The sequence below is a fragment of the Panulirus ornatus genome, chromosome 57 (genome assembly GCF_036320965.1).
Source record: "Panulirus ornatus isolate Po-2019 chromosome 57, ASM3632096v1, whole genome shotgun sequence".
Taxonomy (NCBI): Eukaryota; Metazoa; Arthropoda; class Malacostraca; order Decapoda; family Palinuridae; genus Panulirus; species Panulirus ornatus.
The window spans coordinates 6,070,881-6,097,384 of NC_092280.1; the positions used below are offsets into that span (position 1 = coordinate 6,070,881).

Sequence of the window (26,504 nt, forward strand, 5' to 3'; positions counted from 1 at the left end):
AAGTATAAAAAAAAAAATATATATATATATATATATATATATATATATATATATATATATATATATATATATATATATATATAATTATTTTTTTTTTTTTTTTTGTCGCTGTCTCCCGTGTTTGCGAGGTAGCGCAAGGAAACAGACGAAAGAAATGGCCCAACCCACCCCTATACACATGTATATACATACGTCCACACACGCAAATATACATACCTACACAGCTTTCCATGGTTTACCCCAGACGCTTCACATGCCCTGATTCAATCCACTGACAGCACGTCAACCCCGGTATACCACAACGCTCCAATTCACTCTATTCCTTGCCCTCCTTTCACCCTCCTGCATGTTCAGGCCCCGATCACACAAAATCTTCTTCACTCCATCTTTCCACCTCCAATTTGGTCTCCCTCTTCTCCTCGTTCCCTCCACCTCCGACACATATATCCTCTTGGTCAATCTTTCCTCACTCATTCTCTCCATGTGCCCAAACCATTTCAAAACACCCTCTTCTGCTCTCTCAACCACGCTCTTTTTATTTCCACACATCTCTCTTACCCTTACGTTACTTACTCGATCAAACCACCTCACACCACACATTGTCCTCAAACATCTCATTTCCAGCACATCCATCCTCCTGCGCACCACTCTATCCATAGCCCACGCCTCGCACCCATACAACATTGTTGGAACCACTATTCCTTCAAACATACCCATTTTTGCTTTCCAAGATAATGTTCTCGACTTCCACACATTCTTCAAGGCTCCCAGAATTTTCGCACCCTCCCCCACCCTATGATCCACTTCCGCTTCCATGGTTCCATCCGCTGCCAGATCCACTCCCAGATATCTAAAACACTTCACTTCCTCCAGTTTTTCTCCATTCAAACTCACCTCCCAATTGACTTGACCCTCAACCCTACTGTACCTAATAACCTTGCTCTTATTCACATTTACTCTTAACTTTCTTCTTTCACACACTTTACCAAACTCAGTCACCAGCTTCTGCAGTTTCTCACATGAATCAGCCACCAGCGCTGTATCATCAGCGAACAACAACTGACTCACTTCCCAAGCTCTCTCATCCCCAACAGACTTCATCCTTGCCCCTCTTTCCAAAACTCTTGCATTCACCTCCCTAACAACCCCATCCATAAACAAATTAAACAACCATGGAGACATCACACACCCCTGCCGCAAACCTACATTCACTGAGAACCAATCACTTTCCTCTCTTCCTACACGTACACATGCCTTACATCCTCGATAAAAACTTTTCACTGCTTCTAACAACTTGCCTCCCACACCATATATTCTTAATACCTTCCACAGAGCATCTCTATCAACTCTATCATATGCCTTCTCCAGATCCATAAATGCTACATACAAATCCATTTGCTTTTCTAAGTATTTCTCACATACATTCTTCAAAGCAAATGTGTTTGATGATAGAGTGGCAGATATAGGGTGTTTTGGTCGAGGTGGTGTGCAAAGTGAGAGGGTTAGGGAAAATGATTTGGTAAACAGAGAAGAGGTAGTAAAAGCTTTGTGGAAGATGAAAGCCAGAAAGGCAGCAGGTTTGGATGGTATTGCAGTGGAATTTATTAAAAAAGGGGGTGACTGTATTATTGATTGGTTGGTACGGTTATTTAATGTATGTATGACTCATGGTGAGGTGCCTGAGGATTGGCGGAATGCGTGCATAGTGCCATTGTACAAAGGCAAAGGGATAAGAGTGAGTGCTCAAATTACAGAGGTATAAGTTTATTGAGTATTCCTGGTAAATTATATGGAAGGGTATTGATTGAGAGGGTGAAGGCATGTACAGAGCATCAGATTGGGGAAGAGCAGTGTGGTTTCAGAAGCGGTAGAGGATGTGTGGATATATATATATATATATATATATATATATATATATATATATATATATATATATATATATGTTTCTTTCAAACTATTTGCCATTTCCCGCATTAGCAAGGTAGCGTTAAGAACAGAGGACTGGGCCTTTGAGGGAATATCCTCACCTGGCCCCCTTCTCTGTTCCTTCTTTTGGAAAATTAAAAAGAAAAAAAACGAGAGGGGAGGATTTCCAGCCCCTCGCTCCCTCCCCTTTTAGTCGCCTCCTATGACACGCAGGGAATACATGGGAAGTATTCTTTCTCCCCTATACCCAGGGATAATATATATATATATATATATATATATATATATATATATATATATATATATATATATATATATATATTTCTTTCATACTATTCGCCATTTCCCGCATTAGCGAGGTAGCGTTGAGAACAGAGGACTGGGCCCTTGAGGGAATATCCTCACCTGGGCCCCTTCTCTGTTCCCTCTTTTGGAAAATTAAAAAAAAAAAAAGTGAGAGGGGAGGATTTCCAGCCCCCCACTCCCTCCCCTTTTAGTCGCCTTCTACGACACGCAGGGAATACGTGGGAAGTATTCTTTCTCCCCTATCCCCAGGGATAATATATATATATATATATATATATATATATATATATATATATATATATATATATATATATATATATTTTTTTTTTTTTTTTATACTTTGTCGCTGTCTCCCGCGTTTGCGAGGTAGCGCAAGGAAACAGACGAAAGAAATGGCCCAACCCCCCCCCATACACATGTACATACACACGTCCACACACGCAAATATACATACCTACACAGCTTTCCATGGTTTACCCCAGACGCTTCACATGCCCTGATTCAATCCACTGACAGCACGTCAACCCCGGTATACCACATCGATCCAATTCACTCTATTCCTTGCCCTCCTTTCACCCTCCTGCATGTTCAGGCCCCGTTCACACAAAATCTTTTTCACTCCATCTTTCCACCTCCAATTTGGTCTCCCACTTCTCCTCGTTCCCTCCACCTCAGACACATATATCCTTTTGGTCAATCTTTCCTCACTCATTCTCTCCATGTGCCCAAACCATTTCAAAACACCCTCTTCTGCTCTCTCAACCACGCTCTTTTTATTTCCACGCATCTCTCTTACCCTTACGTTACTTACTCGATCAAACCACCTCACACCACGCATTGTCCTCAAACATCTCATTTCCAGCACATCCATCCTCCTGCGCACAACTCTATCCATAGCCCAAGCCTCGCAGCCATACAACATTGTTCGAACCACTATTCCTTCAAACATACCCATTTTTGCTTTCCGAGATAATGTTCTCGACTTCCACACATTCTCCAAGGCTCCCAGGATTTTCGCCCCCTCCCCCACCCTATGATCCACTTCCGCTTCCATGGTTCCATCCGCTGCCAGATCCACTCCCAGATATCTAAAACACTTTACTTCCTCCAGTTTTTCTCCATTCAAACTTACCTCCCAATTGACTTGACCCTCAACCCTACTGTACCTAATAACCTTGCTCTTATTCACATTTACTCTTAACTTTCTTCTTTCACACACTTTACCAAACTCAGTCACCAGCTTCTGCAGTTTCTCACATGAATCAGCCACCAGCGCTGTATCATCAGCGAACAACAACTGACTCACTTCCCAAGCTCTCTCATCCCCAACAGACTTCATACTTGCCCCTCTTTCCAAAACTCTTGCATTCACCTCCCTAACAACCCCATCCATAAACAAATTAAACAACCATGGAGACATCACACACCCCTGCCGCAAACCTACATATTTTTTTTTTTATTTTATTATACTTTGTCGCTGTCTCCCGCGTTTGCGAGGTAGCGCAAGGAAACAGACGAAAGAAATGGCCCAACCCCCCCCCCATACACATGTATATACATACGTCCACACACGCAAATATACATACCTACACAGCTTTCCATGGTTTACCCCAGACGCTTCACATGCCTTGATTCAATCCACTGACAGCACGTCAACCCCGGTATACCACATCGCTCCAATTCACTCTATTCCTTGCCCTCCTTTCACCCTCCTGCATGTTCAGGCCCCGATCACACAAAATCTTTTTCACTCCATCTTTCCACCTCCAATTTGGTCTCCCTCTTCTCCTTGTTCCCTCCACCTCCGACACATATATCCTCTTGGTCAATCTTTCCTCACTCATCCTCTCCATGTGCCCAAACCACTTCAAAACACCCTCTTCTGCTCCCTCAACCACGCTCTTTTTATTTCCACACATCTCTCTTACCCTTACGTTACTCACTCGATCAAACCACCTCACACCACACATTGTCCTCAAACATCTCATTTCCAGCACATCCATCCTCCTGCGCACAACTCTATCCATAGCCCACGCCTCGCAACCATACAACACTGTTGGAACCACTATTCCTTTAAACATACCCATTTTTGCTTTCCGAGATAATGTTCTCGACTTCCACACATTCTTCAAGGCCCCCAGAATTTTCGCCCCCTCCCCCACCCTATGATCCACTTCCGCTTCCATGGTTCCATCCGCTGCCAGATCCACTCCCAGATATCTAAAACACTTCACTTCCTCCAGTTTTTCTCCATTCAAACTCACCTCCCAATTGACTTGACCCTCAACCCTACTGTACCTAATAACCTTGCTCTTATTCACATTTACTCTTAACTTCCCTCTTCCACACACTTTACCAAACTCAGTCACCAGTTTCTGCAGTTTCTCACATGAATCAGCCACCAGCGCTGTATCATCAGCGAACAACAACTGACTCACTTCCCAAGCTCTCTCATCCCCAACAGACTTCATACTTGCCCCTCTTTCCAAAACTCTTGCATTTACCTCCCTAACAACCCCATCCATAAACAAATTAAACAACCATGGAGACATCACACACCCCTGCCGCAAACCTACATTCACTGAGAACCAATCACTTTCCTCTCTTCCTACACGTACACATACCTTACATCCTCGATAAAAACTTTTCACTGCTTCTAACAACTTTCCTCCCACACCATATATTCTTAATACCTTCCACAGAGCATCTCTATCAACTCTATCATATGCCTTCTCCAGATCCATAAATGCTACATACAAATCCATTTGCTTTTCTAAGTATTTCTCACATACATTCTTCAAAGCAAACACCTGATCCACACATCCTCTACCACTCTACCTACATATATAATATATAAATAGATAATATATTAATAAATATATAAATAAATAATATATATATCAACATATACATACATATACGTAAACATATACAGACATTTACATATATACACATGTACATATGTAAATTTGGTCTCCTGCTTCTCCTTATTCTCTCCACCTCTAACACACATACATCCTCTTTGTCAATCTTTCCCCTCTCATTCTCTCCATGTGTTCCAACCATTTCAGCACACCCTTTTCTACTCTGTCAACCACACTCTTTTTATTTCCAATTGTGCGTAATTCATACTTGCTGCCTTTATTCATTCCCGCCGCCACCCGGCCACACATGAAATGACACCCCCCCTCTCCCTGCACGCGCATGAGGTAGCGCCAGGAAACAGATGAAGAATGGCCCATCCACTCATATATATACATATATATGCATAAACGCCCATACACGCCCATATACATGCATATGTGTTTTCATTTGTTTATTTCATTTTTATTTTGCTTTGTCGCTGTCTCCTGCGAGACAGACATTTACATATATACACATGTATATATGTAAATTTGGTCTGTTTCTCCTTGTTCCCTCCACCTCTGATGCACATATATCCTCTTTGTCAGTCTTTCCCCACTCATTCTCTACATATGTTCAGACCATTTCAGCACACCCTTTTCTACTCTGTTAACTACACTCTTTTCATTTCCTCTCACATCTCTCCTACCCTTTCATTACCTACTCGATCAAAGCACCTCACACCATTTATTGTCCTCAAACATTTAATTTCCAACACATCCACCCTCCTCCGTACAGTAGCCCATGCCTCACAACCATGCAGTATTGTTAGAATTACTATTCCTTCAAACATACCCATTTTGCTCTGTAATAACATTCTCTCGTTCCACATATTCTTCATCACCCCCAGAACCTTCACCCCCTCCCCCACCCTGTGGCTTATCATTATTATTTAATGAGCTGAGCAAAAAGTAATGTGGGTAATGGAAGAATGTGCATTCTTAATGCTAAAATTTTGTAATGATTATGAACAAGTACCAACTAGATTTCTCTTACAGGTGTGGGAGCCTGATATAATTTATTACTGCAATGTGTCTGTAACTATGGCTGATGAGAGTGATTCCTTCACTGCTGTATTTGATGATGACAGCTCACAGTTTGTGTTTACCAGCATTGGTTAGTTACCTTGATATCTTTGCCTTTTTTTTATCTAATTTCTGAAGTTTTTGTTCGTGAAATATTATGTTTATGAGTATGTTTGTATAAATGCCATTTAAAGTTACAGTATGGATTCAAAGTTATTTTATAATATTTGCAATAGCCCTTCATCCTTCCACTGTGAGTCTTCCACAAAAAGTAGTTCTTCACTTAGTACATAGAAACGAAAATTTTAGTACAAGGAAACAGAGCTCAGAACCTCAGGATAGATGATTTCTCATCACTAGATCATGCAATCTCTCATTTCATCAACATCTCCAACCAAACCAACAAAAAGCACACACTTAAGGACACAGAAAGAAATACAGTCTAAATTTCTCCCTACAAGTTATACACCTTATAAAGCAAAGAAACCACTCATGCACAGTGACTTTCCATCAGTTGAAATCAAAGAAGTTTAATCTCTAAGCAACACTGTCACACCTAATCTTTGAAAGACAAACTGAAAATTGCCATTCCTTCCTAAACACATGAAGTCACAAGACCCATACCTACCAGCTTAGGTGCTCATTAAAGAAAATCCTTTGTTATCACACCAGTCCAACTCCCACTCATGCAGTACACCAGACCCATTCTAATGAAATCACTTCTCCCAAAGAATACGTAATCATACTCATGAGATACTGCTCAAAAGTCAGCCACGAACCAACCTCAACTCTAAACATGAAATTGGTGACACACCTACACAAAATCCATCCAGAAACAACTGCCTACCCAGCTTGAGAGTAATTGAGAAAATTAAGAGTAAATGTGAATAAGAGCAAGGTAATTAGGTTCAGTAGAGTTGAGGAACAAGTTAAGTGGGAGATAAGTTTGAATGGAGAAAAACTGGAGGAAGTGAAGTGTCTTAGATATCTGGGAGTGAACTAAGCAGCGGATGGAACCATGGAAGCAGAAGTGAGTGACAGGGTGAGGGAGGGTGCGAAGGTTCAGGGAGCGATGAAGAATGTGTGGAAGGTGAGAACATTATCTCGAAGAGCAAAAATGGATATGATTGTAGGAATAGTAGTTCTAGCAATGCTATTTGGTTGCGAGGCATAGCCTATAGATAGGGTTGTATGGAGGAGGGTGGATGTGTTGGAAATGAAATATTTGAGAACAGTGTATGGTGTGAGGTGGTTTGATCAAGTATGTAATGAAAGGGAAAGAGATGTGTGGAAATAGTGTGGTTGAGAGAGCAGAAGAGGGTGTGTTGAAATGCTTTGGACATATGGAGAGAATGAGTGAGGAATGATTGAAAAAGAGGATATATGTGTCAGAGTTGGAGAGAAGAAGGAGAAGTGGGAGACCCAATTGGAGGTGGAAGGATGGAGTGAAAAAGATTTTAAGCTATTGGCGCCTGAACTTACAGGAGGGTGAGAGGCATGCTAGGAAGAGAGTGAATTGGAATGATGTGGTATAGTGGGGTCGATGTGCTGTCAATGGACTGAACCAGGGCATGTAAAGCATCTGGGGTAAACCATGGAAAGGTCTGTAGGGCCTGGATGTGGACAGGGAGCTCTGGTTTTGGTGTCTTACATCCTTCATGAAAACATTTAACTGCTTCCAGCAACTTAGCTCCCACACCATATACTCTTAATACCTTCCACAGTGCATCTCTATCAACTCTATCATATGCCTTCTCCAGATCCTTAAATAAGTATTTCTCACATATATTCTTCAAAGCAAACACCTGATCCACACATCCTCTACCACTTCCGAAACAACACTGCTCTTCTCCAATCTGATGCTCTGAACATGCCTTTACCCTCTCAACCAATACCCTCCCATATAATTCCCAGGAATACTCAGCAAACTTATACCTCTGCAATTTGAACACTCACCTTTATCCCCTTTGCCATTATACATTGGCACTATGCATGCATTCTGCCAGTCGTCAAGCACTTCACCATTAACCATGCATACATTTGCCTTTATACAATGGCACTATGCATCCATTCTGCCAATGCTCATGCACTTCACCATGAACCATACATACATTGAATATCCTCACTAACCAGTCAACAACACAGTCACCCCCTTTTTTGATAAATTCCACTGCAATACCATCCAAACTCGCCGCCTTGCTGGCTGTCATCTTCCGCAAAGCTTTCAGGTGTTTGCTTTGAAGAACGTATTGAGAAATACTTAGTAAAACAGATGGATTTATATGTAGCATTTATGGATCTGGAAAAGGCATATGAAAGAGTTGATAGAGATGCTCTGTTAAAGGTATTAAGAGTATATGGTGAGGGAGGTAAGTTGCTTGAAGCAGTGAAAAGTTTTTATTGAGAATGTAAGGCACATGTATGAGTAGGAAGAGAGGAGAGTGATTGGTTCCCAGTGAATGTCAGTTTGTGGCGAGGGTGCGTGATGTCTCCATGGTGTTTAATTTGTTTATGGATGGGGTAGTTAGGGAGATGAATGCAAGAGTTTTGGAGAGAGGGGCAAGTATGCAGTCTGTTATGGATGAGAGGGCTTGGGAAGTGAGTCAGTTGTTTTTCGCTGATGATACAGCGCTGGTGGCTGATTCGGGTGAGAAACTGCAGAAACTGGTGACTGAGTTTGGTAAAGTGTGTGAAAGAAGAAAGCTGAGAGTTGTGAATAAGAGCAAGGTTACTAGGTTCAGTAGGGTTGAGGGACAAGTCAGTTGGGAGTTAAGTTTGAATGGAGAAAAATTGGAAGAAGTGAAGTGTTTTAGATATCTGGGAGTGGATTTGGTAGCGGATGGAACCGTGGAAGCAGAAGTAAGTCACAGGGTGGGGGAGGGGTCGAAGGTTCTGGGAGCGTTGAAGAATATGTGGAAAGCAAGAACATATCTCGGAGAGCAAAAATGGGTATGTTTGAAGGAGTGGTGGTTCCAACAATGTTATATGGTTGCGAGGCATGGGCTATAGATAGGGTTGTGCGGAGGAGGGTGGATGTGTTGAAAATGAGATGTATGAGGATAGTATGTGGAGTGAGGTGGTTTGAATGAGTAAGTAATGAAAGGGTGAGAGAGATATGTGGTAATAAAAAGAATGAGGTTGAGAGAGCAGAAGAGGGTGTATTGAAATGGTTTAGTCACATGGAGAGAATGAGTGAGGAAAGATTGACCAAGAGGATATATGTGTCAGAGGTGGAGGGGACGAGGAGAAGTGGGAGACCAAATTGGAGGTGGAAGGATGAAGTGAAAAAGATTCTGAGCGATCGGGGCCTGAACATACTTGAGGATGAAAGGGGTGCAAGGAATAGAGTGAATTGGAACGATGTAGTATACTGGGGTGGACGTGCTGTCAATGGATTGAACCAGGGCATTTGAAGCATCTAGGGTAAACCATGGAAAGTTTTGTGGGGCCTGGATGTGGAAAGGGAGATGTGGTTTCGGTGCATTACGCATGACACCTAGAGAATGAGTGTGAATGAATGTGGCCTTTGTTGTCTCTTCCTAGCACTACCTTCTGGACGTGCTGGGGGAGGGGGATGCCATTTCATGTGTGGCGGGGCAGCGATGAGAATGGATGAAGGCAGCAAGTATGAATGTGTACCAGTGTATATGTGTATATGTATGTGTATGTATATGTATGTATACATTGAAATGTATAGGTATGTACTTGTGTATGCGTGGGCTTTTATGTATATACATGTGTGTGTGGGTGGGTTGGGCTATTCTTTTGTTTGTTTTCTTGCGCTACCTCGGTAATGCAGGAGACAGCGACAAACTATAATGAATATATATAGATAAATATATTATTATTATTTATTATTATACTTAGTCACTGTCTCCTGCGTTAGTGAGGTAGCACAAGGGACAGATGAAAGAATGGCCCAACCCGCCCACATACATATATATATATACAGACACCCACACACGCACATATACATACCTATACATTTCAACGTATACGTACATATACACATAGAGACATACACATATATACACATGTACACATCCATACTTGCTGCCTTCATCCATTCTGTAGCCACACCACCACACATGAAATGACACCCCTCTCCCCCCGCTCGTGTGCAAGGTAGCGCTTGGAAAAGACAACAAAGGCCACTTTCGTTCACACTCAGTCTCTATCTGTCATGTGTAATGCTCCAAAACCACAGCTCCCTTTTCACATCCAGGCCCTACAAAACTTTCCATTGTTTACCCCAGATGCTTCACATGCCATGGTTCAATCCATTAACAGCATGTTGACCCCAGTATACCACATCATTCCAATTCACTCTATTCCCTGCACGCCTTTCACCCACCTGTATGTTCAGGCCCCAATCACTCAAAATCTTTTTCACTCCATCTTTTCACCTCCAATTTGGTCTCCCACTTCTCCTCATTCCCTCCACCTCTGACACATATATCCTCTTTGTCATTCTTTCCTTACTCATTCTCTCCATGTGACCAAACCATTTCAATACACCCTCATCTGCTCTCTCAACCACACTCTTTTTATTACCACACATCTCTCTTCCCCTTTCATTACTTCCTTCAAACATACCCATTTTTGCTCTCCGAGATAACATTCTCACCTTCGACACATTCTTCAACGCTCCCAGAACCTTCTCCCCCTCCCCCATCCTGTGACTTGCTTTCACTTCCATGGTTCCATCCTGCACTAAATCCAATCCCAGATGTCTAAAACACTTCACTTCCTCCAGTTTTTCTCCATTTAAACTTACCTCCCATTAACTTGTCCTTCAACCCTACCGAACTAAGATTATTACCTTGCTCTTATTCACATTTACTCTCAACTTTCTTCTTTCACACACTTGACCAAACTCAGTCACCAACTTCAGTTTCTCACCCGAATCAGCCACCAGCGCTGTATCATCAGCGAAAAACAACTGACACTTCCCAAGCCCTCTCATCCATAACAGACTGCATACTTGCCCCTCTCTCCAGAACTCTTGCATTTACCTACCTAACAACCCCATCCATAAACAAATTAAAAAACCATGGAGACATCTCACACCCCTGCCGCAAATTGACATTCACTGGGAACCAATCACTTTCCTCTCTCCCTACTCATACACATGCCTTACATCCTTGATATAAAATTTTCACTGCTTCTAGCAACTTACCTCCCACCCCATATACTCTTAATACCTTCCAAAGAGCATCTCTATCAGCTCTTATCATATGCCTTCTCCAGATCCATAAATGCTTCAAAGAAATCCATCTGTTTTTCTGAGTATTTCTCACATACATTCTTCAAAGCAAACACCTGATCCACACACCCTCTACCACTTCTAAAACCACACTGCTTTTCCCCAATCTGATACTCTGTACATGCATTTACCCTCTCAATCAATACCTTCCCATATGATTTCCCAGGAATACTCAACACACTTATACCTATGTAATTTAAACACCCAACTTATCCCCTTAGCCTTTATACAATGGCACTATGCATGCTCTCCGCAAATCCTCAGGCACTTCACCATGAACCATACATACACTGAATATCCCTACCAACCAGTCAATAACACAGTCACCCTCTTTTTTAATAAATTCCACTGCATTAACATCTCATCCTGCCGCCTTTCATCTTCCACAAAGCTTTCACTACCTCTTCTCTTTACCAGACCATTCTCCCTGACCCTCTCACTTTGCACACCACCTTGACCAAAAAACCCAAATCTGCCCCCTTATCATCAAACATATTCAACAAACCTTCAAAATACTCACTCCATCTCCTTCTCACTTCACCACTACTTGTTATTACCTCCCCATTAGCCCCCTTCACCGATGTTCCTATTTGTTCTCTTGTCTTACGCACTGTATTTACCTCCTTCCAAAACATCTATTTATTCTCCCTAAAATTTGATGACACTCTCTCACCCCAACTCTCATTTGCCCTCTTTTTCACCTCTTGCACCTTTCTCTTGACCTCCAGTTTCTTTCTTTTATACATTACCCAGTCATTTGCACTAATTCCTTGTAAATATCTTCCAAACGCCTCTCTCTTCTCTTATACTAACAATCTTACTTCTTCCTCCCATCACTCACTGCCCTTTCTAATCCACCCATCTCCCACCTTTCTCATGCCATCTTTTTCACAAGCCATCACTGCTTCCCTAAATACATCCCATTCCTCCCCGACTCCCCTTATGTCATTTGCTCTCACCTTTTTCAATTAACTGGTTGGTGAGGATATTCAGTGTATGTATGGCTCATGGTGAAATGCCCGAGGATTGGCAGAATGCATGCATAGTGCCATTGTACAAAGGTAAAGGGGATAAAGGTGAGTGTTCAAATTACAGAGGTATAAGTTTATTGAGTATTCCTGGGAAATTATATGGGAGGTTATTGATTGAGAGGGTGAAGGCATGTACAGAACTTCAGATTGGGGAAGAGCAGTGTGGTTTCAGAAGTGGTAGAGGATGTGTGGATCAGGTGTTTGCTTTGAAGAATGTATGGGAGAAATACTTAGAAAAACAAATGGATTTGTATGTAGCATTTATGGATCTGGAGAAGGCATATGATAGAGTTGATAGAGATGCTCTTTGGAAGGTATCAAGAGTATATGGTGTGGGAGGCAAGTTGCTAGAAGCAGTGAAAAGTTTTTAGCAACGATGTAAAGCATGTGTATGAGTAGGAAGAGAGGAAAGTGATTGGTTCCCAGTGAATGTCAGTTAGCGGCAGGGGTATGTGACAAAGTATGATAACGATAATAATAATAATAATAATAATAATAATTATTTCATATATATTTATTTTGCTTTGTCGCTGTCTCCTGTGTTAGCGAGGTAGCGCAAGGAAACAGACAAAAGAATGGCCCAACCCACCCACATACACATGTATATACATACACGTCAACACATGCAAATATACATACCTATACATCTCAACGTATACATATATATACACATACAGACATATACATATATACACTTGTACATAATTCATACTGTCTGCCTTTGTTCATTCCCATCGCCACCTCGCCACACATGAAATAACAACCCCCTCCCCCCTCATGTGTGCGAGGTAGCGCTAGGAAAGGACAACAAAGGCCCCATTCGTTCACACTTAGTCTCTAGCTGTCATGTAATAATGCATCGAAACCACAGCTCCCTTGCCACATCCAGGCCCCACAGAACTTTCCATGGCTTACCCCAGACACTTCACATGCCCTGGTTCAATCCATTGACAGCAAGTCGACCCTGGTATATCACATCGTTCCAATTCACTCTATTCCTTGCACGCCTTTCACCCTTTAGCATGTTTAGGCCCCAATCACTCAAAATCTTTTTCACTCCATCTTTCCACCTCCAATTTGGTCTCCCACTTCTACTCGTTCCCTCCACGTCTGACACATATATCCTCTTGGTCAATCTTTCCTCACTCATTCTCTCCATGTGACCAAACCATTTCAAAACACCCTCTTCTGCTCTCTCAACCACACTCTTTTTATTACCACACATCTCTCTTACCCTATCATTACTTACTCGATCAAACCACCTCACACCACATATTGTCCTCAAACATCTCATTTCCAACACATCCACCCTTCTGCACACAACTCTATCCATAACCCATGCCTCGCAACCATACAACATTGTTGGAACCACTATTCCTTCAAACATACCCATTTTTGCTTTCCGAGATAATGTTCTCGACTTCCACACATCCTTCAAGGCTCCCAGAATTTTCGCCCCCTCCCCCACCCTATGATTCACTTCCGCTTCCATGATTCCATCCGCTGCCAAATTCACTCCCAGATATCTAAAACACTTCACTTCCTCCAGTTTTTCTCCATTCAAACTTACCTTCCAATTAATTGACCCTCAACCCTACTGTACCTAATAACCTTGCTCTTAGTCACATTTACTCTCAACTTTCTTCTTTCACACACTTTACCAAACTCAGTCACCAGCTTCTGCAGTTTCTCACATGAATCAGCCACCAACGCTGTATCACCAGCGAAGAACAACTGACTCACTTCCCAAGCTCGCTCATCCACAACAGACTGCATACTTGCCCCTCTTTCCAAATTTCTTGCATTCACCTCCCTAACAACCCCATCCATAAACAAATTAAACAACCATGGAGACATCACACTCCCCTGCCGCAAACCTACATTCACTGAGAACCAATCACTTTCCTCTCTTCCTACACGTACACATGCCTTACATCCTCGATAAAAACTTTTCACTGCTTCTAACAACTTGCTTCCCACACCATATATTCTTAATACCTTCCACAGAGCATCTCTATCAACTCTGTCATATCCCTTCTCCAGATCCGTAAATGCTACATACAAATCCATTTGCTTTTCTAAGTATTTCTCACATACATTCTTCAAAGCAAACACCTGATCCACATATCCTCCATCACTTCCGAAACCACACTGCTCTTCCCCAATCTGATGCTCTGTACATGCCTTCACCTTCTCAATCAATACCCTCCCATATAATTTCCCAGGAATACTCAACAAACTTATACCTCTGTAATTTGAACACTCGCCTTTATCCCCTTTGCCCTTGTACAGTGACACTATGCAAGCATTCCACCAATCCTCAGGCACCTCACCATGAATCATACATACATTAAATAACCTTACCAACCAGTAGGGTTGAGGGTCAAGTCAATTGGGAGGTGAGTTTGAATGGAGAAAAACTGGAGGAAGTGAAGTGTTTTAGATATCTGGGAGTGGATCTGGCAGCGGATGGAAAGATGGAAGCGGAAGTGGATCATAGGGTGGGGGAGGGGGCGAAAATTCTGGGAGCGTTGAAGAATGTGTGGAAGTCGAGAACATTATCTCGGAAAGCAAAAATGGGTATGTTTGAAGGAATAGTGGTTCCAACAATGTTGTATGGTTGCGAGGCATGGACTATGGATAGAGTTGTGCACAGGAGGATGGATGTGCTGGAAATGAGATGTTTGAGGACATTGTGTGGTGTGAGGTGGTTTGATCGAGTAAGTAACGTAAGGGTAAGAGAGATGTGTGGAAACAAAAAGAGCATGGTTGAGAGAGCAGAAGAGGGTGTTTTGAAATGGTTTGGTCACATGGAGAGAATGAGTGAGGAAAGATTGACCAAGAGGATATATGTGTCGGACGTGGAGGGAACGAGGAGAAGAGGGAGACCAAATTGGAGGTGGAAAGATGGAGTGAAAAAGATTTTGTGTGATCGGGGCCTGAACATGCAGGAGGGTGAAAGGAGGGCAAGGAATAGAGTGAATTGGAGCGATGTGGTATACAGGGGTTGACGTGCTGTCAGTGGATTGAATCAAGGCATGTGAAGCGTCTCAGGTAAACCATGGAAAGCTGTGTAGGTATGTATATTTGCGTGTGTGGACGTATGTACATACATGTGTATGGGGGTGGGTTGGGCCATTTCTTTCGTCTGTTTCCTTGCGCTACCTCGCAAACGCGGGAGACAGCGACAAAGCAAAAAAAAAAAACCAGTCAACAATACAGTCCCCCTTATTTAATATATTCCACTGCAATACCAAACCCGCTGCCTTGCCGGCTTTCATCTTCTGCAAAGCTTTTACTACCTCTTCTCTGTTTACCAAATCATTTTCCCTAACCCTCTCACTTTGCATGCCACCTCAACCAAAACACACTATATCTGCCACTCTATCATCAAACACATTCAACAAACCTTTAGAATACTCACTCCATCTCCTCACATCACCACTACTTGTTATCACCTCCCCATTAGCCCCCTTCACTGAAGTTCCCATTTGTTTCCTTGTCTTACGCACTTTATTTACCTCCTTCCAAAACATCTTTTTATTTGCCCTAAAATCTAATGATACTCTCTCACCCCAACTCTCATTTGCCCTCTTTTTCACCTCTTGCACCTTTCTCTTGACCTCCTGCCTCTTTCTTTTATACATCTCCCAGTCATTTGCATTATTTCCCTGCAAAAATTGTCCAAATGCCTCTCTCTTCTCTTTCACTAAAATTCTTACTTCTTCATCCCACCACTCACTACCCTTTCTAATCTGCCCACCCCCCACACTTCTCATGTCACAAGCATCTTTTGCACAAGCCATCACTGCTTCCCTAAATACATCCCATCCCTCCCCCACTCCCCTTACCTCCTTTGTTCTCACCTTTTTCCATTCTGTACTCAGTCTCTCCTGGTACTTCCTCACAGAAGTCTCCTTCCCAAGCTCACTTACTCTCACCACTCTCTTCACCCCAACATTCTCTCTTCTTTTCTGAAAACCTCTACAAATCTTCACCTTTGCTTCCACAAGATAATGATCAGACATCCCTCCAGTTGCACCTCTCAGCACATTAACGTCCAAAAGTCTCACTTTCGTGCACCTATTAAATAACACATAATCCAATAACGCTCTCTGGCCATCTCTCCTACTTACATACGTATACTTATGTATATCTCTCATTTTAAACCAGGTATTCCCAATCACCAGTCCTTTTTCAGTACATAAATCTACACGCTCTTCACCATTTCCATTTACAACACTGAACACCCCATGCATACCAATTATTCCTTCAGCTGCCACATTACTCACCTTTGCATTCAAATCACCCATTACTATAACCCAGTCTCGTGCATCAAAACCACTAATACGCTCATTCAGCTGCTCCCAAAACACTTGCCTCTCATGATCTTTCTTCTCATGCCCAGGTGTATATGCACCAATTATCACCCATCTCTCCCCCTCAACTTTCAGTTTAACCCATATCAATATAGAGTTTACTTTCTTACACTCTATCACATACTCCCACCACTCCTGTTTCAGGAGTAGTGCTACTCCTTCCCTTGCTCTTGTCGTCTCACTAACTCCTGACTTTTCTCCCAAGACATTCCCAAACCACTCTTCCCCTTTACCCTTGAGCTTCATTTCACTCAGAGCCAAAACATCCACGTTCCTTTCCTCAAACATAGTACCTATCTCTCCTTTTTTCTCATCTTGGTTACATCCACACACATTTAGACACCCCAATCTGAGCCTTCGAGGAGGATGAGCACTCCCCGTGTGACTCCTTCTTCTGTTTCCCCTTTTAGAACAATAGTAATAATAATAATAAAAATAGTAATAATAATAATAATGATAATGATAATGATAATAATAATAATAATTATAATAATAGTAATGATGATGATGATTATTCTCATTTCCAACACATCCACCCTCTTCTGCACAACCCTATTTATATCTCACTCCTCGCAACCATATAACATTGTTGGAACCACTATTCCTTCAAACATACCCATTTTTGCTTTCAGAGATAATGTTCTCGCATTCCACACATTTTTCAAAGCTCCCAGAACTTTAGCCCCCTCTCCAACTCTGTGACTCACTTCCACTTCCATGGTTCCATCTGCTGCTAAATCCACTCCCAGATATCTAGAACACTTCATTTCCTCCAGTTTTTCTCCATTCAGACTTACCTCCCAATTGACTTGTCCCTCAACCCCACTGTACCTAATAACCTTGCTCTTATTCACATTTGCTTTCAGGTTCCTTCTTTCACACACTTTACCAAACTCAGTCACCAGCTTCTGCAGTCTCTCACCCGAATCAGCCGCCAGCACTGTGTCATCAGCGAACAGTAACTGACTCACTTCCCAAGCCCTCTCATCCACAACAGACTGCATACTTGCCCCTTTCTCCAAAACTCTTGCATTCACCTCCCTAACAACCCCATCCATACACAAATTAAACAACCATGGAGACATCATGCACCCTTGCTGCAAACCTACATTCACTGAGAACCAATCACTTTCCTCTCTTCCTACTCGTACACATGCCTTACATCCTCAATAGAAACTTTTCACTGCATCTAGCAACTTGCCTCCCCCACCATTTATTCTTAATACCTTCCAAAGAGCATCTCTATCAACTCTATCATGTACCTTCTCCAGATCCATAGATGCTACATACAAATCCATTTGTTTTTCCAAGTATTTCTCACATACATCCTTCAAAGCAAACACCTGAACCACACATCCTCAACCACTTCTGAATCCACACTGCTCTTCCCCGATCTGATAATCTGTACATGCTTTCACCCTCTCAATCAATACCCTCCCATATAATTTCCCAGGAATACTCAACAAACTTATACCTCTGTAATTTGAACACTCACCTTTATCCCCTTTGCCTTTGCACAATGGCACTATGCATGGATTCCGCAAATCCTCAGGCACTTCACCATGAGCCATATATGCATTAAATATCCTTACCAACCAGTCAACAATACAGTCACCCCCTTTTTTAATAAATTTCACTGCAATACCATCCAAACCTACCGCCTTGCTGGCTTTCATCTTCCACAAAGCTTTCACTACCCCTTCTTTGTTTACCAAATCATTTTCCCTAACCCTTTCACTTCGCACACCGCCTCGACCAAAACACCCTGTAACTGCCACTCTATCATCTGACACATTCAACATACCTTCAAAATACTCACTCCATCTCCTTCTCACATCACCACTACTTGTTATTACCTCCCCATTAGCCCCCTTCACTGATGTTCCCATTTGTTCTCTTGTCTGACACACTTTATTTACGTCCTTCCAAAACACCTTCTTATTCTCCCTAAAGTTTAATGATACTCTCTCACCCCAACTCTCATTCGCCCTCATTTTCATGTATTGCACCTTTCTCTCGACCTCCTGCCTCTTTCTTTTATGCATCTCCCAGTCATTTGCACTATTTCCCTGCAAAACTCGTCCAAATGCCTCTCTCTTCTCTTTCACTAATAATCTTACTTCTCCATCCCACCACTCACTACCCTTTCTAATCTGCCCACGTCCCACACTTCTCATGCCACAAGCATCTTTTGCACAAGCCATCACTGCTTCCCTAAATACATCCCATTCCTCCCCCACTCCCATACGTCCTTTGCTCTCACCTTTTTCCATTCTGCACTGTCTCTCCTGGTAGCTTCTCACAGAAGTCTCCTTCCCAAGCTCACTTACTCTCACCACTCTCTTCACCTCAACATTCTCTCTTCTTTTCTGAAAACCTCAAGAAATCTTCACCTTCGCCTCCACAAGATAATGATCAGACATCCCTCCAGTTGCAACTCTCAGCACATTAACATCCAATAGTCTCTCTTTCATGCACCTATCAAATAACACACAATCCAGTAATGCTTTCTGGCCATCTCTCCTACTTACATACGTATACTTATGTATATCTCTCTTTCTATTTCTTTTTTCTATATTATTATTCAATTCTTTATATAATCTCAGAGTCCTTTTTATTGGGCTGCTGTGGCGTCAGTGTTATGCTACATTCATTCACAGGGAAATGATGGATCTGTTTCCCTCCACAGGATCAGAGATCTACCGGCTTGGTAACCCACCACCAAGAGAATTGACCCGGCAAGTGGTAGCCCCAAGTTCAAGCACAGGGGAGATAATCATGACACAGCATCGTATCAGAGTACCATCCATGATCATTGCTTTTGACATTTATGCTACAGCAGCTGGTGCCTTTACTGTCAGTGTGAGTGTTACTGATCTCAGATTCGTGTTGTTAGTTTGTTTTTTATTCTTCATCTTACCATTGACATCAACTAGCCAGGTGTCAGCAAAAGTAGGCTCCATTCAGCACCTGGTTACAGACTTCTAATTATAGTAACTTGGTAGTAACATTGTTTAACTCAGTATTTTTGTGGCTCTGGTGTTATCATCTAGCATTGTATACTACCATTCAGTACTTTACTTTGATATGCCGTTCTGTAATCATTGTACTGTTCCGTCTAGTACAATAGCACAGCAGTTGTTAGTGTTGACAGAATTATGATAAGTGATACTCCTTGGTCATATTTAATTATACATTTTCAGCAAGTAACAGACTGTGATAATTCCTACAGAGCATTGAATGACATTTTCCAGTATACTCTATAACTGAATGTGATATTCAGCTGCCCAGTGCTATACTATTAGTCAGTCCTGTATTTATTTACTTAGTTGTATACATTTACTGAGTGTTGAATTTAATTATGTTGTGGTATACGTTGATACCAGTGCTTTGAATCATTATACAGTGCCCTGCTTTGACTCGTGACTTATCCAGCACATATCTATCACAGACATTGAATATTGTACAGAGATACTATGGTAATATCTGGACCCTAGGTAAAATCGGGGATACACTCCTGGAAATCAAAACTTTTTGAAAACTCCTGGAAGATCACCTTTGACCATAATATTCATTGGGATGATGGGGGTTACATTCCTGGGGTAGATTTCTTAACCTAATTCAATACACAGAAAGATATGTAGAATGCCCAAAGAAACATAGTAAAAGAAAGGTACATTATTACTCTAATTACTTAGATAAAGGATAATGATTTGAAGTAATGTGCATTGCAAAATGATAAAGAAGAAATATGACTACGTGAAGTTTCGTGGAATCTAGTTTGTGTAGGCTTGGACAGTATCTGATGCATCTCCTGCATCATGATGGCTTTCCTACAGGAGATTATAACACAATGCATGACATAAAGAGCCCAGGATTGCTTCCACTATACAGCATGAGCGTTGGAGTGGCAGCAAAGTAGCATTTTTCAAGGAAACAGTCAGTTATGAGAGTGATTGCTCGCTATTGCTGTGATCTGTTTTATTTACTAATCTTTTAATATTTTCTTTGGTGTTTTATGTAATTTATTTCATTTGTTTTTTTGTGGACAACACAAAAAATTCTGTATATGCCTTGTGACCTTGCCACTTGCCCGTAAACAATAGCTCCAGTGAGTGATCATTGTCAGAGCAATCACCTGCTATTACTAGTATGGTTTTGAAGCTAATTCATTACCAAACTGCTCTTCACACTCTCTTACTTCGCATACCAGCCTGACCAAAACACCCTACATCTGCCACAATATCATCAAACACATTCGACAGTCCTTCAAAGTACTCATTCCATCTTCACCTCACTTCATCACTACCTGTTATCACTTCCTCATTTGTCCTCTTCTCCAATGTTCCCATTTGTTCTCATTTCTTTTGCACATTATGTACCTCCTTCCAAAGCATCCTCTTACTCTCCATAAAGTTTACTGATACTCGCTCTCCCCAACTCTCATTTCTCTTCTTTTTCAACCCCTGCTCCTTCCTCTTGACCTTCTGTCACTTTCTCTTTCACATCACCCAATAATCTTCACTCCTTCCCTGTAAGTACTGCCCAAACACCTCTCTTTTCTCTTTCACTAGCAACTTTATTTCTTTATCCCATCACTCACTACCCTTTCCAATCTGCCCACCTCCCACTTTTTGCATGCTCCATGCATCTCTTGCACGTACCATTACTGCTTCCCTAGATACTTTCCATTCTTCACCTGCTCCCCTAACTTCATTTACCTTTTGCCATTCTACCCTCAGTCTCTCTTGGTATTTCTTCATTTTCGTCTCCTTTCCAAGCTCACTTACTCTCACCGTCATTGTTTCCTCTTTTTCAAAAATATCTACAAATCTCCATCTTTGCCTTCACAAGATAGTGATCAAACGTCCCACCAGCTGCCCCACTTAGCACTTTAACATCCAAAAGTCTCTCTCTTTTATATTCCTGTCTATTAGTATATAGTCTAATAATGCCTGCTGACCATCCCTCCTACTGACATAGGTATACTTATGTATTTCCTTCTTTTTCTACCAGGTATTCCCAGTCACCAGTCATTTTTCAGCACACAACTCCACAAGCTGTTCAATATCTCCATTCATAATACTGAATAGTCCATGTGACCCAATTATGCCTTCAAATGCCACATTACTTACCTTCATATTTAAGTCACTCATCACCTACCTAATTAAACCACTTCATTTTTCATCAATAATTATTCCAGGACTTCTTTCTGAATGGGTCTTGATATTACCAGGGACCCTATTTCCAGGGCTTGTTTAGCCCCAAGGCTGCACTACCCTCAGTAGCAGGGAGAGGTCACACTCCTTTAAAGTGAGAGGTTCTTTGACAAACTGTACTCTCTTTCTTTCAGTTGCATTGTAATCTTGCCCACAGAGTCCAGTAACACCCACATATATCATTCTTTTTTCTTTCTTTCATACTTGTTCACAGTTTCTCATGTTAGTAAGTTAGTGTCAGGAACATAAGAAGAATTGACCAAATTTGCTCATGTCCATTCTTGAGCTATCATGTGTAATGCACTGAAATCATAGCCTTCCATCCACAACAGTACCCCATAGACGTTTCTGTTATTTACCCGGGCCGTTTCATATGCCTTGTTTCAGTCCATTGACAGTATGTCACCCCTTGTGTATCACATTGCACCAGTTCACTCTATCCCTTGGACTGCAATCAGGAGCTGGGAGATGATGGACCCCTTTGAAGTGAGAAGTTCCTTGACAAAACTGTTTTCCCTTTCATCCACTTGCCCAGTACAGGTGGAGTCTGATAACACCCCCCAAAGTGCATCACTAGATAATTAAAGATTTGTGGCAGCTAAGGCAGTGTTAGCTTGAACATCATGCCGAGGTCATATTTATATATGACATTAATGGGAAGAAAACTTTCAACCATGATAAGGGAATAATGTAAGTTTGGAACCTACTGATATTTTCAGTCCAGAAAGTGTTTTTGTAGGCTCTGCCATCCAGGATAGTGTTACTTAGCAGGGCCTCTAGAAAGCAGTATCTCCCAAGGACAGAATCAGCTAGGGTGATAGACTGGCAGAAGTAGGCATTATGATCAGAACAACATTAGGGGGAACAGTATTGAATTGAAAATGTTTTAGATGAACTGAATGTTTAATGGAATGATGATCATTTCACTCATGAATTTACATCTGAGACATCAGTACCTAAGTGCAGGTTATTTTTAAACTTCTGGATATCAAATTTCTGCTGGTGTACAGAAATTCATATTTGAAATTCTTTTGGTTTGTATTGATAAAAGCTTTTAGAATATTTTTTTTTTTTTTTTTTTTTTTTTTTTTTTTTTTATACTTTGTCACTGTCTCCCGCGTCTGCGAGGTAGCGCAAGGAAACAGACGAAAGAAATGGCCCAACCCCCCCCCCCCATACACATGTACATACACATGTCCACACACGTGTATACATACCTACACAGCTTTCCATGGTCCACCCCAGACGCCTCACATGCCCTGATTCACTCCACTGACAGCACGTCAACCCCTGTATACCACATCGCTCCAATTCACTCTATTCCTTGCCCTCCTTACACCCTCCTGCATGTTCAGGCCCCGATCACACAAAATCTTTTTCACTCCATCTTTCCACCTCCAATTTGGTCTCCCTCTTCTCCTCGTTCCCTCCACCTCCGACACATATATCCTCTTGGTCAATCTTTCCTCACTCATTCTCTCCATGTGCCCAAACCATTTCAAAACACCCTCTTCTGCTCTCTCAACCACGCTCTTTTTATTTCCACACATCTCTCTTACCCTTACGTTACTTACTCGATCAAACCACCTCACACCACACATTGTCCTCAAACATCTCATTTCCAGCACATCCATCCTCCTGCGCACAACTCTATCCATAGCCCACGCCTCGCAACCATACAACATTGTTGGAACCACTATTCCTTCAAACATACCCATTTTTGCTTTCCGAGATAATGTTCTCGACTTCCACACATTTTTCAAGGCTCCCAAAATTTTCGCCCCCTCCCCCACCCTATGATCCACTTCCGCTTCCATGGTTCCATCCGCTGACAGATCCACTCCCAGATATCTAAAACACTTCACTTCCTCCAGTTTTTCTCCATTCAAACTTACCTCCCAATTGACTTGACCCTCAACCCTACTGTACCTAATATAAAAATATAAAAACTGATAATTGAATATGTGGAAACTGATGCAGGTGCGACGTCCAACATGTGCTAGTGGCCAGTACTCAGTAGATGTACAAGGTTGTGTCACCACATCCCCTGATGATATCTTTGGAACTATCCACACCTGTGAGAGTGACCAGGTTTTCTGTCCAAGGAAACCTACCTGTAGTGATGGCACTTTGTCCTGTCTGCTGCCAGAAGGTAATACTAACTGTGCCTTTGATTCAACATATTATAAAAGCTCATAGTTATTTTGATTTGAACAACATGATTTGAACCACTATATCTTTAAACATATTCATCTTTGCCCTAACAGGCATTGATCTTTCCTTCTACACATTCCTCAAAGCAACCAGGACCTTAGTCCTTTCTCTCACCCTATGACTCTCTTCAGTCTCCAAGGTTCCATCTGCTGCTGAATCCACTCACAGTTATTTGAAAACTCCATGAAAATGCATGATAATCTGTTAGTCATTGATTACATCATAAAAGCATAATTGATACAATTCAGGATTTTATGTGTGTAGCATTAAACTTTTTCCTCAGGAACTGCAACTTGGGCTGATGTACCTGATACTGTGGTGACAAGTACATTCTCAGGAGAAGGGTTCCATCGGGAAAATCTTCCTGGACCTGTTGAGCTCTTACCAGGAGATGTTATTGCTATTGTAGGACCAATTGGCAGAAGGTATTTCTGGTTAAGGAATCAAGATATATATTATGTTTGTACATAGTGCTACATTAAAGGGAAGGATTGAGTAACTACAGCAAGTGCAAAAGACAGGGTTGTTAGGGACAAGGGATTGAGTATTAGTGGTGGGAGATTAGAATGCAGGAGTGGGTGATGTGGCAATTGAAGATACAATAAGGATGCATGGGGTACCTGTTGTAAATGTAAATGATATACAGCATGTCATGTTTTGTGTTGATAAAGGAATGGTGATTGAAAATACTTTGTTTAAAGAAAGATGTATGAATGTGTTGATGAGTGAGGCTGAGGGTCACTGGTTATTTTTGGACTATGTATTAACTGACAGGCATGCAAATTAGAAACCATTGGATAAGAATGTGTTGATGGGTTAAGCTGGTTGGATGGCTGATCATTTCTTGGTGGGGGTGAGTGTGATATTTTGTAGTGGCTGAGGAAAAGAGGAAAGGATGTGGGCTTGAAGATGTTGGTGAAAGTTAGTAAGCTTGGAAAAGAGGCTTTTGTGCAGAGATAATAAGAGATTGGATGAAGAGTAGCATGAGAGTAAAGAAACCAGGGGAGTGGATAAAGAGTGTGAGGTATTTAGGGAAGCATCATTTACATATACAGGTGAAGTTTGGTGTATGTAGATGGTCAGATGTGGGCATATTAAGAAAAGCTTGTAGGTGGAGGGAGGAAAAAGTTGAGTTGTTGGTGAATAAGAAAACAGAGGTGTATGGGCACTACAAAAAGGATTGTGAATGATTAGGAAATGTACAAGAGAAATTACCAGGAGGTCAAGATGAAGGTGTAGGGGCTGCAAGAGAGGGCATATGAAAAATGGTGTGAGAGAGTTTTGGCAAACTTTAGAGAATAAGAAAACATTGTAGAAGGAGGTAAACAGTGTGAGGAGAACAAGAGAACAAATCAGTGAGAGGAGCAGATGAGAATGTGGTAACAGGCCAAAAAGAGATAAGAAGTGATTAATTGAGTATTTTGAAGGACTGTTGAATGTAATATTTGATAGGGTGGTGGATGTAGGGTGTCTGGGATGAGAAAGTGTTAGGTGTTTGTGATGAGGTGTGTGTGTAACAGGGGTCATGGTAGATAGTTTGGTGAAAAGAGGAGAGGTAATGAAAGTCTTGTGTTGGATGGAGTGTAGTAAAGTGGTTGGAGTGGATGTGTTTGCTACTGAATTTTTCAAGAAAGGGGGTAATAAAATTGATTGATTATTCATGATTTTCACTGCATGTAAGACCCAAGATAAGGTGCTTGAGGGCTAGCAGAATGCCTTTATAGTATCATTATGTAAATGGTAGGGGGACAAAAGTGAACGCTTTTAGTTACAGAGGTATAAATCTGTTGAGTATACTTGGTAAGTTGTGTGGGAGAATTGTGTTTGAGGTTGGTAGCTTTCACAGAGCATCAGACTGAGGAGGAGCAGTGTGGCTTCATGTGTGTTAAAGTATGTGTGGACATTGTGTTTGTGTTGAAAAATATGTAGGAGAAACACCTGGAGAAAGAGAAGGATTTGTATGTAGTATTTCTGGATCAAAGGGTATTACTGAACTCTGCAAGGATGAGATTACAATGCAATTGAAAAGTGACCTTTAACAAGTCTGTATCATTTGGAGTACAATTTGTGAAAGGTGTTGTGGATGTATGTCATAGGAAGGAGCTACCAGATTCATTGAGGGATTATTATCAGGAGAGTAAGGCATGTAGTAGAGGAGGAGGTTGTATTGGTTCCTAGGGAATGTAGGTCATCTACAATGATTGTGAAGTAGCTGTGGATGTTTAATCTGTTTT

General features: G+C 41.6%; 1 protein-coding gene across 1 annotated transcript in view; it reads left to right on the forward strand.

The window, feature by feature from the left end:
- LOC139766169 (polycystin-1-like) overlaps window positions 1–26,504 on the forward strand; it is a 303,003-nt gene that overhangs the window by 18,705 nt on the left and 257,794 nt on the right. The window contains exons 6-9 of the mRNA XM_071694439.1: window positions 6,135–6,252; window positions 19,527–19,699; window positions 24,037–24,208; window positions 24,554–24,695. Of these exons, the coding sequence (XP_071550540.1) occupies window positions 6,135–6,252; window positions 19,527–19,699; window positions 24,037–24,208; window positions 24,554–24,695 (605 nt within the window). The remainder of the gene's footprint in view (window positions 1–6,134; window positions 6,253–19,526; window positions 19,700–24,036; window positions 24,209–24,553; window positions 24,696–26,504) is intronic.